This window comes from Equus quagga, chromosome 1 (assembly GCF_021613505.1).
Source record: "Equus quagga isolate Etosha38 chromosome 1, UCLA_HA_Equagga_1.0, whole genome shotgun sequence".
NCBI lineage: Eukaryota > Metazoa > Chordata > Mammalia > Perissodactyla > Equidae > Equus > Equus quagga.
Window position 1 is genome coordinate 42,193,346 of NC_060267.1, and position 14,436 is coordinate 42,207,781.

A 14,436-nucleotide genomic window follows, 5' to 3' on the forward strand; every position below is an offset into this window, starting at 1 on the left:
AAAGAAAATGCTTTGTGTTGAAATGTATGTCACAGACTTAACCTTTTCTTTAAAACGATATGCATATACCAAAATGCACCATCAGTAGTTCCTGCCCTGCTGGGAGGCCAGAAAAGAGGAGAACTTCCCTCTTCTGCAGAGCTCTTTATTTTGCACCCAACAAAGAATGGTGAGGGCATGGGTGGGTGGGGATAAACTTTCTGAAATTTTTGCTTGGGTGCCTGAATTTAAATTTAGTCCCTGAATGAGAGGGCAAGTTAACTCATTTTTACCCTGTAAGTGGCTTAATTTTTAGGGCTAGTTAAAAAGAATTGTAAATAAATTTACACTTTAAATCCTTTAACACAATCTAATACACATCTATATTCATATGCTTTCCCCAGTGATGAACTTTCAATTGCAGCATACCTTTTCATAAATTAAATGCTTTTCCTATAAAAGGCAAGATCTTATTTAAAAAAAAAAAAGGCAGGCTGGAACACCACAGGGGTCTGGACTTGCCATCTGGATCCACATTTCTTGAGTATATGAAGATTTGCAGCCCAAGATAAAGGACTTGTGGTGTGACTTGTGACAATCTTTAGAAAAAGAAATCTACACTGTCATTTACTCTACAGTTTGATTCATATTAAATTTCTAAAGATGTTTTAAAAAAAAATCTTAGATGTTAATTGGCTATTAAGGGCAGCATTTTTTTTTAGGGTTTTTGTTTCCTTCAGTTATAGCAAGTTCCCCACACTTTTCCCCCTTTATTTTGTTTTTTTCAATGGCTTCCCTTATATTTTCTTTTCTTTCTCTGCTTCAACTCATTGTTTTATATGACTTTGATCTTATTGGGTTGAATTTCAAATATTCCCTCCCCTGGTTCCTACTTTTTCTTTTGTGATTTCCTATACGTTAAAAAATTCCAGCCAAGTTCAAAACTCATTTTGCATTCCTTCAAGGTCTGCGTTTCTCAAACCCCATATTTTTGTGTTAGTACTCTTTCCACAGATCTTCATCAGCAATTCAAACCTGATGACATTATGATTGCATCTTTAGTGCTTTTCTATTCCAACCTTATTTATCATGCCCGCATTATTTCCAAAGATAAGGTCTAGAATAACTGCAGAGCGGAGCTTGTTAGCTGTTGCGTGCGTGCTAAAAGTCCACCGCTACTGAAAGATAAAGCCACTTTTCTACATCCTGGCATTATTCTTAACGTGTGCGTTTGCTAGGCTGAAATCCCTGAGCAGGAGATTGACCTGCTTTAGGCTTTTCTTTTCTATAAGCATGTTTCTCTTTCTATCTCACTTCCTATCACCTTGTTCTTAGATTGTTTGATGAAAAAAATATGGCTCTCATTTCTCTTCTCTGATTATATTCCCTCCAAATGGTTGACTCCTACCTCATCGCTTCCTTTATTTGTATTTCTCTCACCACATTTCCACTAACGTAAATGGAAGATCCATTTTCTTTGACCAAAAAGCCATGGCAAAAAGTTTTCCTTAGTTCTTCCTTGCCTGTAGAACTACCTCAGAATCCTCACAATACCACTGCTTAGATCACCTAAACAATGCCTGGGATACATAAACTCCTTGTCAAATGTATAAATTATCGATCTGTTTGTTCAATCAAAATAAAAGTTGGTGTCAAAATAACATGTCCAAACTCTATTAGGTTGTGGCACATCTAGAAAGATAAATCTAGATTTTCAAATTTCACTCTTTCTTTCTTATTCATTCATTCCATTCATTCATGTATCTCAAAATATTTTCTTACGCTCTCCCAGATGCCAGGCACGGTAGTAATCACAGGAGAATACAGATAAGTAAGATATAGTCCTTGGCCTCAGGGAGGTTCATAGTTCATGATGATACTGTGTGACAAACGCTACTGGTATTTACAACCGTCCTAGGAGCACAAGAGTATGAACAATTAATTAATTCTGCCTCTCGAGGATCACAGAGACATTTGACACAGTATGGCAATTTTATTTAAATCTTTAAAAAGATTTAAGGGCAAAGGGGAGCAAAGAAGGCTTAAACAGACAGAGGAAATGATATAACAAAGGCAGAAGTAACTGGAATGTTCCCAAATATCAATAATAACCATTTAGAATCGAAGCAAAAATATCCTTTTAATTGACGTTCTTATTTTGCCATAAGAGCACCTCCCTCATAGAGCTGTTGTGAAGATTAAATGTAAATATACACAAAGCCCTTAAAATAGCCCCTGGCATGTAGTAAATGCTCAAGAAATGTTAGCCATTATTATTGCTGTATTATAGATTATATCACATATATTTCATCTATTCAAAATATTTCCTTTTTTAATTTTTTCTGGTCCCTGGTTTGGTTCTGGATCAGTGTTGCAGCTGAATAAGCAATCTCCACTTAAATGACATTTTATTTGGATACACATCAAAGAGCTGTGGTGGCTGCTATAGCTTCTGGAGTAAAAGAATTAGGAGAGATGACAAATAAACGTAGCTGAGAAGTCTACCATATACAGAATTAACTGGACCACATCTAATTGTGATTCTCAACTAATCGGATTCTTTTTACACCTTTTTTAAGACAGAGTCAAAAGGCGGCAAAAGAAATTCATATCTAAGACTTATTAAACAATTCTACTAATATACAGGCATACATCAGATATATTGCAAATCCAGTTACAGACCACCGCAATAAAGCAAATATTGCAATGAAGACACACAAAGTTTTTGGTTTACCAGTGCATATAAAAATTATATTTACACTATACTGTCGTCTATTCAGTGTGCAATAGCATTATGTCTAAAAAGACAATGTATATACCTTAATTAAAAAATACTTTATTGTTAAAAAAAGTTAACCATCATCTGAGCCTTCAGCGAGTCATAATCTTTCTGCTGGTGGAGGGTTTTGCCTCCATGTTGATGGCTGCTGACTGATCAGGGTGGCGGCTGCTGAAGGCTGGGGTGGCTGTGGCAATTGGTTAAAATAAGACAACAATGAAGTTTGCTGCATCGATTGACTCTTCCTTTCACAAACAATTTCTCTGTAGCATGCGATGCTGCTTGATAGTATTTCTACCCACAGTAGAATTGCTTTCAAAATTGCAGTTAATCCTCTCAAACCTTGCCACTGCTTTATCAACTAAGTTTATGGAATATTCTAAATCCTTTGTTGTCATTTCAACAATATTCACAGCATCTTCACCCGCAGTAGATTCCATCTCAAGAAACTACTTTCTTTGCTCATCCATAAAAAGCAACTCTTCATCCCTTAAAGTTTTATCATGAGAGCGCAGCAAGTCAGGCACATCTTCAGGCTCCACCACTAATTCTAGTTCTCTTGCTATTTCCACCACACCTGCAGTTACTTCCTCCACTGAAGTCTTGAACCCCTGGAAGTCACTCACCTTATGGAGATGACTTTTCCCTTAAACCTCATGAACCAACCTCTGCTAGCTTCCAACTTTTCTTCTGCAGCTTCCTCACCTCTCTCAGGCTTCACAGAATTGAAGAGAGTTAGGGCCTCACTCTAGATTAGCCTTTAGCTCAAGGGAATGTTGTGGCTGGTTTGATCTTATATCCAGACCACTAAAAGTTTCTCCACATCAGCAATAAGGCTGTTTCACTTTAACACGCATCTGTTCACTGGAGTACCACTTTTAATTTCCTTCAAGAACTTTTCCTTTGCGGTCACAACTTAGTTAAATGTTTGGCACCAAGAGGCCTAGCTTTCAGCCGATCTCAGCTTTCAACATGCCTTCCTCACTCAGCTTAATCATTGCTAGCTTTCGCTTTAAAGCAAGAAATGTGCAACTCTTCCTTTCTCTCGAACACTTAGAAGCCATCGTAGGGTTATTAATTGGCCTAATTTCAATATTGCTGTGTCTCAGGGAATAGAAAGGCCCAAGAAGAGGGAAAGAGACGAGGGAACGGCTGGCCAGTGAAGAGGTCAGAACACACACACTTATCCATTAAGTTTGCCATCTTATATGGGCGTGGTTCGTGGAGCCCCAAAACGATTACATTAGTAACAAAGATCACGGATCACAAATCACCATAAAAAATATAAGAATAATGAAAAAGTTTGAAATATTGCAAGAATTACCAAACTGTGACACAGAGACACAAAAAGAGCTGTTGGAAAAATGGTTCTCACAGACGTGCTCGATGCAGAGTTGCCACAAACTTTCCATTTGTAAAACATGCAATATCTGCAAAGTGCAATAAAGCAAAAAGCACCATAAATTGAGGTATGCCTGAAGTAAGCTTTGGGATCAGTATAAAATGAAATTCAGCTTAATATCTTATGTCTCCTACAGGTGCACCAAATAGTTTTGAAAAGTGATGTTCTGAATAATGCCTTGTAATAGTCTAGAAAATAAAAGATTCAACTGTATTTCCTCTCTTATTGAGGTAGGATGGGGTAGGAAGGTATACAGATATTTTCTAATAACTTAAAAGTCCTTAGTTTATAGTTATAATGCAGTCATATACATTACTTCATTTGAATTAATAATCAGATTACTTTATTTGCTGAAGGTCACAAAATGTGCAAGATGGAACAAGAGTCCAGGTCTTCTAACTCCTATGACCATGGCTCCTTCCCCTAAGACATTTTGAAAGATTCCTAAACAAGATTAAACCAAAAGTAGGCTACTAATCATTTAGTTGACCAAAAATGCAAATGCCCTGGTTAACTAAGTTTTTACTTACAATTATGTATAACACCAGACCAACAGAGTTCTATATCTCTACCTTACTCTCTCTCCAGAGCATTTCTTTTGCAATAATCTAAATGGCTATCAAAATTACAAGATAAATTATTATTAATGCAAATGAGAAACTCCCTTCCTTTTGAGATTTTGATGATAAATGGGAAAAGAAAAGCAATGAAGAATTCCATATATGACAAGATAAATGTTAGAACGACTTGCTTCCTGCTATAAATAACAATAGAAGTGAACACAATATATAAGGCAACTAACTATTTTCAAGCACTGGAAAACTGACAGCTCAAGACACACCCTGAGGTAATACAGATATATAAATCAGCAGATAAAGGCTTTAAATCAGCTATTATAAATATGTTCAAGGACTTAAAGGAAAATATCATCTGAATGAGTGAAAAAATGGGAAATCTCAGCAGAAAAATAAAAATTATAAAAAAGAGTCAAATGGAAATCAGAAACTAAAAATGTACAATAGCATAAATTTCACTGGATGGGCTTAAAAGCAAATTTGGGACAGACAATGAAGGTCAATGAACTTGAAAAAGATCCACTTAAATTAGCCAATCAGAACAGAGAAGGGAAAAAAAGATTTAAATTAAAATAAACAGGACCTCAGCAACCTATGGGACAATATCTAATACTCATGTACTTGGGGTCCTAGAAGGAAAAGAGAGATGGAATAGGGCAGAAAATATATTTTAAAAAATAATTTTTAAAAAGTTCTAAATTGATTGGAAAACATCCACATACAGATCCCAAAAGTTCAGCTAACCACAAGCAGGAAAATTCAAAGAAAATCATACTTAGGCATATCATGGTCAAATTAGTGAAAAATAAAGATAAAGAGAAAATACTGATTGACTACCACCAGAGTAAGATGAGACATTACTTACAGGAAAACAAGAAGAAATGAAATTCCAAGGAACGGAATGACATGATTAAAGTGCTGAAATAAAAATAAAACTGTCAACCCAGAACTCAGACCTATATATTCAGCAAACTATCCTTGAAACATGGGGGTGAAATAAAGACATTTTCACATGAACAAAACCTGAAGGAATTAATTGCCAGCAGACTGATAGGAAGGAAAAAAGATGGAAATGATATGTATGTGGGAAAATATAAAAAGACTAGCTTCACGTAGTTTTTTCTTTTAATTTCCTTAAAACATAAATGACCATTAAAAACTGCATTATCGTAAGGAGGAGTTTATAACACAGGTAGAGGAACATGATGCTAAAATAATTCAAAGGATTGTTGAGGGTGTAAATGCAACTGTTGTAAGGTTCTTACATTTGTAACATATGAAGTGTAAAGTGGAACAGTATTAATTCTAGGTAGCCTAGATAAGTTAAGGATGCATATCATAATTGCTAGAGCAACCACTAAAAAAATACAAAGAGGAAGTAGATAAAAAGCCAATAGAAAAAATAAAATGAAAGGCTATGAAATATTTGATGAACCCAAAAGGTAGCAAGAAAACAGGAACAAACTATAGGTCAGAACAAACATGAAACAAACTGCAAACAAGATGACAGACTTAAATCCTATGATATTGATAATTAAGTTAAATGTAAATGGACAAAGCATTCCAATTAAAAACCAGAGATTATCACAATGGATAAAAAAAAAAAGACTGCCTACAAGAGAGAAACTTTAAATATATAACCATGGATGGGTTGAAAATAAAAGAATGGAAAAAAGATATATCATGCAAACAGTTAAGCACAAGAAAGCTGGTGTGGCTAGGTTAGTGTCAGACAAAGGGGACATTCAGCCAAAGACTAGCACCAGAGATAAAGAAGGACATGTCATAACAACATGTGTTAATTAACAGGTAAATATAACAATCCTAAAGGCATATATACCTAATAACAGGGCTCCAAAATACATCTAGAATAATATATACTCACATCTGACAGAACTACAGGGATAAGTAGACAAATCCACAATCATATTTGGAGATTTTAATACCCCTCTAAGTAGTAAACAGAACAAGTAGACCAAAACAAAACAAAACCAGATCTGAAAAATGCTATCAACCAACTTGACCTAACTGACATTTACAGAACACTACCACTAATATCTGCAAATACCCAACATTCTTTTCAACTGCACTTGAAGCATATACCTAAATATATCATAAAATGGGCTACAAAAGAAGTCATTAATTTCAAAAGACAAAAGATTCTTACAATGGATATTCTCTGAGAGTGACAGGTTTTTAAATTTTAAGTCAAAAACAATAAGATATCCAGAAAGGCACAAAATATTTGGAAATTAAACATTTCAATCTAAAAACACTCAAATGACATTCTAAATAATATAAGAAATTCAAGGGAAATTACAAAAATATATATATATATTTATACATACATATGTTTTTGCTAAGGACGGACCCAGGGTGCCAAAGCAGAGCATGCCAAACTTAACCACTAGGCCATGGGGCCAGCTTCAGAAAATATTTTTAACTGAATGATAATGAAAAAACAACAAAGCAAAAAAATTGGCTCTTTGAAAAGATTAATAAAATTTGCAGACCCCTAGACTCTTTTTCTACCAAAAAAGAGCTAGACTCTTTTTCTACCAAAAAAAAGAATAACAACAACAATAGGAAAGAAAACAAAAATGACCAATATCAGGAATAAAAAAGAGATAAAACTACAGACCCTATAGACAGCAGACTAATAAAAGAATATTAGAAACAACTTTATACCAATAAATTTAGCAACCCAGTATATTTGTATAATGGAATATTTCTAAGCAAAATCCATGTACACAGAACAACATGAATAGATCTCACGGCTATTATGCTTGGGGCGGGACAAGCACAAAATCGTACATAAGATAGAATTACACGATATTCTAAAACTGGCAAAGCTAATCTATGGTGATAAAACTCAGATCAGTGGTTGCATCTGGGGCAGAGGGTGAGACAAGTGGAACTCACTGCAAAGGGGTGCAGATGATATTTCTGGGATGATGGAGCACACGAACTGTCAAAATTCATCCATCACATGGTACACTTAACACCTGGACTTTACTGAATGCAAATTTACCTCAATGAAGTTGATTTTTAAGAAAAAAGCAATAAAACAATACCATAGAAATAAGAAGCAATGTGAATTTAGTGTGAAACTTTTAAGAATTTTAAAAGTTCTTCAAAAATTACTTCACTTCTATTATACACTTTTTTTAAATTATCTTTTATTTATTTATTTTTTGAGGAAGATTAGCCCTGAGCTAACTGCTGCTAATCCTCCTCTTTTTGCTGAGGAAGTCTGGCCCTGAGCTAACATCCGTGCCCATCTTCCTCTGCTTTATATGTGGGACGCCTGCCACAGCACGGCCTGCCAAGCGGTGCCATGTCTGCACCTGGATCCAAACCGGCATACCGTGGGCCGCCAAAGCGGAACGTGTGCACTTAACCACTGCACCACCGGGCCGGCCCCTCTATTATATACCTTCTTAATGGAATAAGAAACATAAACTATGAGCCAGGAAGTGCGCTAGATGCTTTCATTTAATGATATCTCACAAAAATTATATTTTTAATTCGTAAGATCTAGCATGGTGCCTTGGGAGACAGCTGTGTTACAACTGAAAAAGCAATAAACCTGGGGCCAGAAGACCTGGGTACAAATGATGACTATATTTGATCTACTAGCTTTGTGACCTTAGACAAGTCACTGTTTAAGTGTCTTCATCAACCACAGGGCCGATGTGAAGACCAGGGAATATTATTTTAAAGTATCTGGTAAAGCACACCACAAATGCAAGTTACATTACTCAGCGTAAGTGCTCAATAGACACTGATTAAATGAAGAAACAAAAGAGAGAAACAACAACATGGACAGGGACACAAGCAGACAGGAAGAGAAGGGGGAAAGCATGCTTCTAGTCCCATTCTTTTCTATGTTTGGGTGGGGTGGAGGGAGGAACAGAGACTTCCAAGCATGAAGACCTGATACCATGTTCCTATCATGAGCAGGAGGTGCTATGATTAGGATACGGTTGGTTGACCTCCCAAAATGAATATACTTTCCTTGTGACCTGGATCACAGCATTCTGGGCTAACAATGTCTTGTCCTAGCAAGAGGCGTGAAAAGGGAGGCTACTTGTCTACCTGAGACTTGAAGGGGCTTTACCCAAGTTCCTGAGTTACAATGAGTCTTCTGTTACTGTGACCTTTGAAATGCCAACCGATGACCCACTCTTTAGAGTTTTCCAATCCTCCTAATCCTTAGGTTTTCAGCGATTTTCTCTAAATGAGACAACCAGAGCAGAGATCTTCTGGATACAGTAGCAGTGATGAAAGCAATAGCATCATTAATGCCTAGTGGGCTGATTTTCAGTAGAATTCCAGGGACTGATGCTAGATTTGACAGAGTATTCAGAAAATACACAGAGTATAAAAATCTAAAGGGTGACTACAATAGAGTGCCAGATTTAACCTAAGAAGTCATACATCCTCAACCAAATATGGAGCCCCTAGTAGGGCACCCAGAAATTCAATCCTCAATCACAGTCTAGTGTGATAAGCTATCTGAAAGAGGCTTTAACAGAATGCTACAGGGGCGCACAGAGGAGATAACGAACCAAGTGGTGAGAGAGGAGGCAGCGTAAGGGAAACAGTCTTGAAAAGAGTGACACTTGTGTTGAATCCAAAGATGTTACGGAGTTATTTGGGCAAAGGCATTCAAGGCAGAGGGCAGAGCATGTACAGAAACTCAGGAGGGTTGGATGGTGCCATCTGCAGAGGGCTACACGTAATTTCACATAGCGGGAGCATATGGTGCGAAGGGAAAATGAGGAGATGGCAGAGGCACAGGCAGGGTCTTGGGGAGGACCTTTGTAAAATCACGCTGAAGGAATTTACATTTTACCTTGAAGATGAAGGGAAGCCACTGAAGGATTTTAAGCAAGCGATACCACAATCAAATTAGCATTTTAAGAGAGCATTCTGGCAACAGCGTGGAGAACAGATTGGAAGGGGACGAGAGTAGAGACAGACAGTAGGGACTAGTTAGGAGACTGCTGACGTGATCCATGTGGGCAATGACAGTGGCCGGAGACAGCAGCACCCACAGTGGCGAGAAGATCTATCAGATGTGGGGAAGAGGTAGAATTCTCAAGACTCATTCACTGACTCATGTGAAGGTGAGAAAAAGGTGGGATCAAGCATGACACCCAGATTCAAGCTTGGACGTACGAATAGACAGACAGCTGTTCATGGAGATAAAGAATAAGTCAACCTACCTTTCAAAGTATAACAAACAATGATACTGCATTACATTTAAAAAGAAAAAAACACAAACAAAAGCACAGGCTGCCTTGGACAGTATGGATATACATCTCTGAGAAAAATCAAATGCTTAAATTCACAGAGAAGAATAAGTCAGAGTTAAAGAAATTCCTGTCTAACATATGTTGATGAATGAATAATCAAAGAATAACACAGAAGGCAATTCACTAACAAGAGAGCCATCTACTGCTTTACAAGGATACTGCAGCAATGAAATGCCACAAAAAAAAATGTGGAAGAAAGCCGAGAGTTTTTGACCACTTCATATTGTACACATATTCACAAAATATCTGACCCCTCCTACAAAAAATTCCAAGTGGTTAGCAGTTTTAGCTAAGAGCCAAATGCTTTCACTTACTTATTTCTCCTAAAAACATCAATTCACTATATATCATCATTTGAATATTAAAAAACTGCTTACCTGCCATCATTGCTATCATACTGGCTTTATAGACATTAGTAAGAGATCCAAGTTCTCCTGTTGCTAAGATGGTTTTGAGATGAGCCTCCCCACAGGCCTTGCGAAACTGACGGATCTCATCATACAGGGCTGGGGAAGGAAATAATTGAGGCAGTTACAAAAGCAGGCAAGTGATAACATAACTTGGCAGCCATTTAGAACGGGTAGAACCCATCTCAGATTTAGGAAACATGAAACATTTGTCACTTTCTAAAAATCACCCCCAATTTAATATCGCCTAGAGCATTCTGTTGCAGTTCACATCCTGTTACAAGGAATGCTTAGTTTGCTAGCATGAAACTCGTTCTAAGCCTTGGCCCGAGGTCCAGAGTCATAGAGCTTTTTAAAATATCATTATAATGACATGCAAATTACAAATAATTTCTACCTCTTCCACACGATGGTTACTTATAAGAAAAAAGAAATTGATCTACCATACATACAGGGGTGGACGACTTCGCAAACTAAAAAAAAACAGAATCCTCAGGTCCTTATTAATTCTTCTATTCACACATAATAGGTTCTCTTGTTGGAATACAAAGCAGGACTTTCCTGAGAGCTCTGCTAATGACAATAAAGACATAACAGCTTGCTCCACTATCTGCCGGGGTATGTGTCTATACAGCTGACTAAAAAGTGTTGAGCCTGTCCGGGTAGGGTTGGATGTATGTGGACACAGTCAGCTGCAGAGGGATTCAGAGAAGCAGCCTTGAACCTATTAACACCTGACCCTAGTACCACATCTACCCTTCTGGGGCTCCAAATAGCACCCTGAAAGCAGATTGATTTAAAAAAAAAAAAAAAGTATATATACCAAAAAAAAAAACTTACACATAACAAAACAAAATAAATAAATAAAATGAAGGGAAAACATTTCATATTCAAAGTAGAATTTTAGTAAACAAAATCAGTGTAATGAGTATTAAAGTTGTGAAAAATTATTTAACACAGTCTTTTGTCAATGACCCCAGTGGATTTTGGCTCTTACCCTGCAGTGAGTTGGCCACACTCCTTTCTTGAACTTGGGCTATTGCTACAATATGAGGACTAAGATCAGGGCTTTTTCTTTCCTGTGTATGTGTGTGTGCTTCACAGGAAGTAGTTGTAGGAAAGAAACATTCATAATAAGGATTAGAGTTAGAGTAACCATTTTTTAATGCTAAGAGGAGAGTTCTATAATTCATAGGTTTATGAAAATACATATAAAAGACTAAAAATTGGTCTCATGTCAGCAAACTTAGTCAAAACCATGGAAGTTATAACAAAATGAACAAAATTTGCCTTCCTAGCCCTAGAAAACCTGAGTTTAAAATGAAGCTCAAAAGTGAAAACAGAATACAAATGAAGGCAAATATTTGATTACAAGACACCTGGTAAAGTTTAGAGTTTGTCACTATGGAGAGATGGTACCCTCAGAAGGCTTTTCAAGAAAGGATTGAATATGTTCACACGTCCCTAATAATCGGTAGTTTTCAGATGATCTGAGATGCCATACCCTGCCCATCCTACCTCAAATGTGAGAAAACATCTTACCCATACACCCACTATGACAACACGTGTGAGAATAGGACAAACAGGAGAACACTACATGGCAATAACAATTTATATTCTTTTAACCCAGAGAATGAATCTTGGATGGAATGACATTTCTTGAGTTACTCAATCTAAAAAGAGAAAGTTGTTCTCTTAAGTGACAAGGAAATCTCTTGATCTAAAAATTCAAGAATGCTAATTCACAGTTAACTTCTGATTTAATTAATGATTTTTCTTCCACAGTACAGTGTTGCCATCAAGAGCCAGACAAACGTGGATTTAAAACCCAATTTTATCACTTCCTGTGTGACCTTAGGCAAGTTATTTCTCTCAGCCTCAGTTCCACCCTTAAAGTGTCAATAACAATATTTACTTTATAGGGTTATTACAAGAATTAAAAGGGAGGATGTATACAAAGCACTTTGCACATTGCCTGGCATATTGTAAGTACTCAAAAAGTTGAAACATTACTAAGTTCAGAATTCTAGTAAAATGAGTTTCCATTAAGGGTTGTGTGATAAAAGTCAAATTTTATTTCATATCCTGTCCCAACTCCTTGTACTGCACTGAAATTTTCTATATGGATTGGTGCTTACAATGAGTGAGCATCAAATAAGGCTTGAAAATATTTTATTACAGCATTTGTTAAAGTGCGTCTTGGCCTGTATAACAAAGTTCTTAAAACATCAGTCCTGATCATATTTATGAACAAAACTACTGCCTTTTTTCTAAACAGTATTACCTTTTGCTATCCAGTGAGTTTCTTCACCTACATTTAAAATTAACCAAAAAAACCAGATGTATTTTCTGACTCAATTATCAGCCACCTGGAAGTTATGCTCTTTAATTCAGGATCCAAACAGAGTGGCCCAAAAATGGTCACTTAGAGCTTAACTGAATTTGACAAATTTGAAACCAGTGCCTTCTTGTTAACTGCTAACTTGTCAAATCATTTTACTGACCTATTTCACCACATAACAGGGTCAAGTTTTTCTGAGCAAATATATTAATCCTTAAAGTTCAAAAGTGGGAAAGTTGTCATTTCTTTCTGTCACCATTTGGCCCAGAGTATACCAGAACAATTAAATAAAAAAGAATACCAAATCTGGCCTTTTAAAACATGGCCTGGGCTCCATCAAGTGAATACTTCACCTGGGCCTTTGAATCTTGCTGAGTGATGCAAAGATGAAGGAATAGAGATTTTCACTAGCATTGCAGCATCAGCAATGGCAGATCCAAGAGTCCAGTGGCCCAGCAGCCACCAGGCACCAGCATGGTAGCTGTGCTGGCCAGTGGGAGCGGCACCAGCAGTGGTCCTGTAACCAAACTCTTCCTATGGAACAATCAGGCTGTGTTCTCTGCTTCCCAGTCTTTCATGGTCCTGCTTGTTTTCCAAACCTGTTTCTCCAGGCTTCCTGATTCAGTGAGCTACTCTATATCCTACTAATAAATCCCTTTTCAGTTTAACTGAATCCAAACAGGTTTCTTTAGTTTTCAACTCATACCTCTAATATAACAAGTATTTACTGAGGCAGTCTTATGCATAATGAACAATAACAGTGTGGGTGCCCTGAATGCCTGGGTTCATATCCCAGCTCTAACCCTGACTGGTTGTTTGATTGGGGCAAGTTACTTAACTCTTAATCTTTGTCTCAGTTTCCTCATCTATAATGACATCTCACAGAGTCATTTCAAGCATTACATAGGTGAATACATATAAAGTGCTAAGACAGTATCTGGCACATAGTTAATGCTCAAGGAACGTCAGCTACTCGTTTTCCTGTTGCTAGCAGTGGTGGTGGTACAATTACTATTACTGCTAACTACTTATTAGGTTCAGAGAACAGAGGGACTGAGAAAGCAGGGGACACCACGCTCTACATTTCTTAAAGAACATAAGATACAACCTTTTGTGGGCACTAGAAGAGCAGTCCGGAGGAAAAAAGTTTACTATTTCACAAACAATTTTTTTTCTTAACTCAGAGCCCATGCTCCTTTGGGTAACACAGACTCCTGGGCTAAGCCAGCTCTGGCTACTTGCTAGTTATGAAAACTTGGAGGAATTACTCAATTTTTCTGAGCCCAATTACTTAGGGAGCCTCAGTTTGTTCGCATATTTTTGTAAAGACTAAATAATACATGTGACTAGAACAGCAACAGGCATTTATAGGTGTTTAATCATTCAGTACTAGTTTTCCGTTATTTTTCCTCACCTACTTCCAGAAATGCAAAAACAACTTTAAAAAGCAAAACAAAGCAAGCACTGTCTTAATACTTGTGAAGGCATAATTAGAATTTACAGATCTTACATATAAGAAAAATAGACCGCTTCACTCCAACACAAGCCACAGAAGCCACAAAGAAGCATTATCAGTGTCTAGGTAGTTTTGAGCACCTTTATTCCAATGCTAGACATCTTGGAAACTAGAGA

The 14,436-nt window shown here is 36.9% G+C and overlaps 1 protein-coding gene across 2 annotated transcripts in view; it reads right to left on the reverse strand.

Annotated features, from left to right (window-relative positions):
* The window catches only part of DERA (deoxyribose-phosphate aldolase), a 102,696-nt gene that overhangs the window by 34,322 nt on the left and 53,938 nt on the right, over positions 1-14,436 (reverse strand). Inside the window, exon 6 of one of the 2 annotated variants that reach the window (XM_046658958.1) lies at positions 10,434-10,562. The exons of the other annotated variant lie outside the window; for it this stretch is intronic. Within the exon in view, the coding sequence (XP_046514914.1) occupies positions 10,434-10,562 (129 nt within the window). The remainder of the gene's footprint in view (positions 1-10,433; positions 10,563-14,436) is intronic. 2 annotated transcript variants of the gene reach the window in all.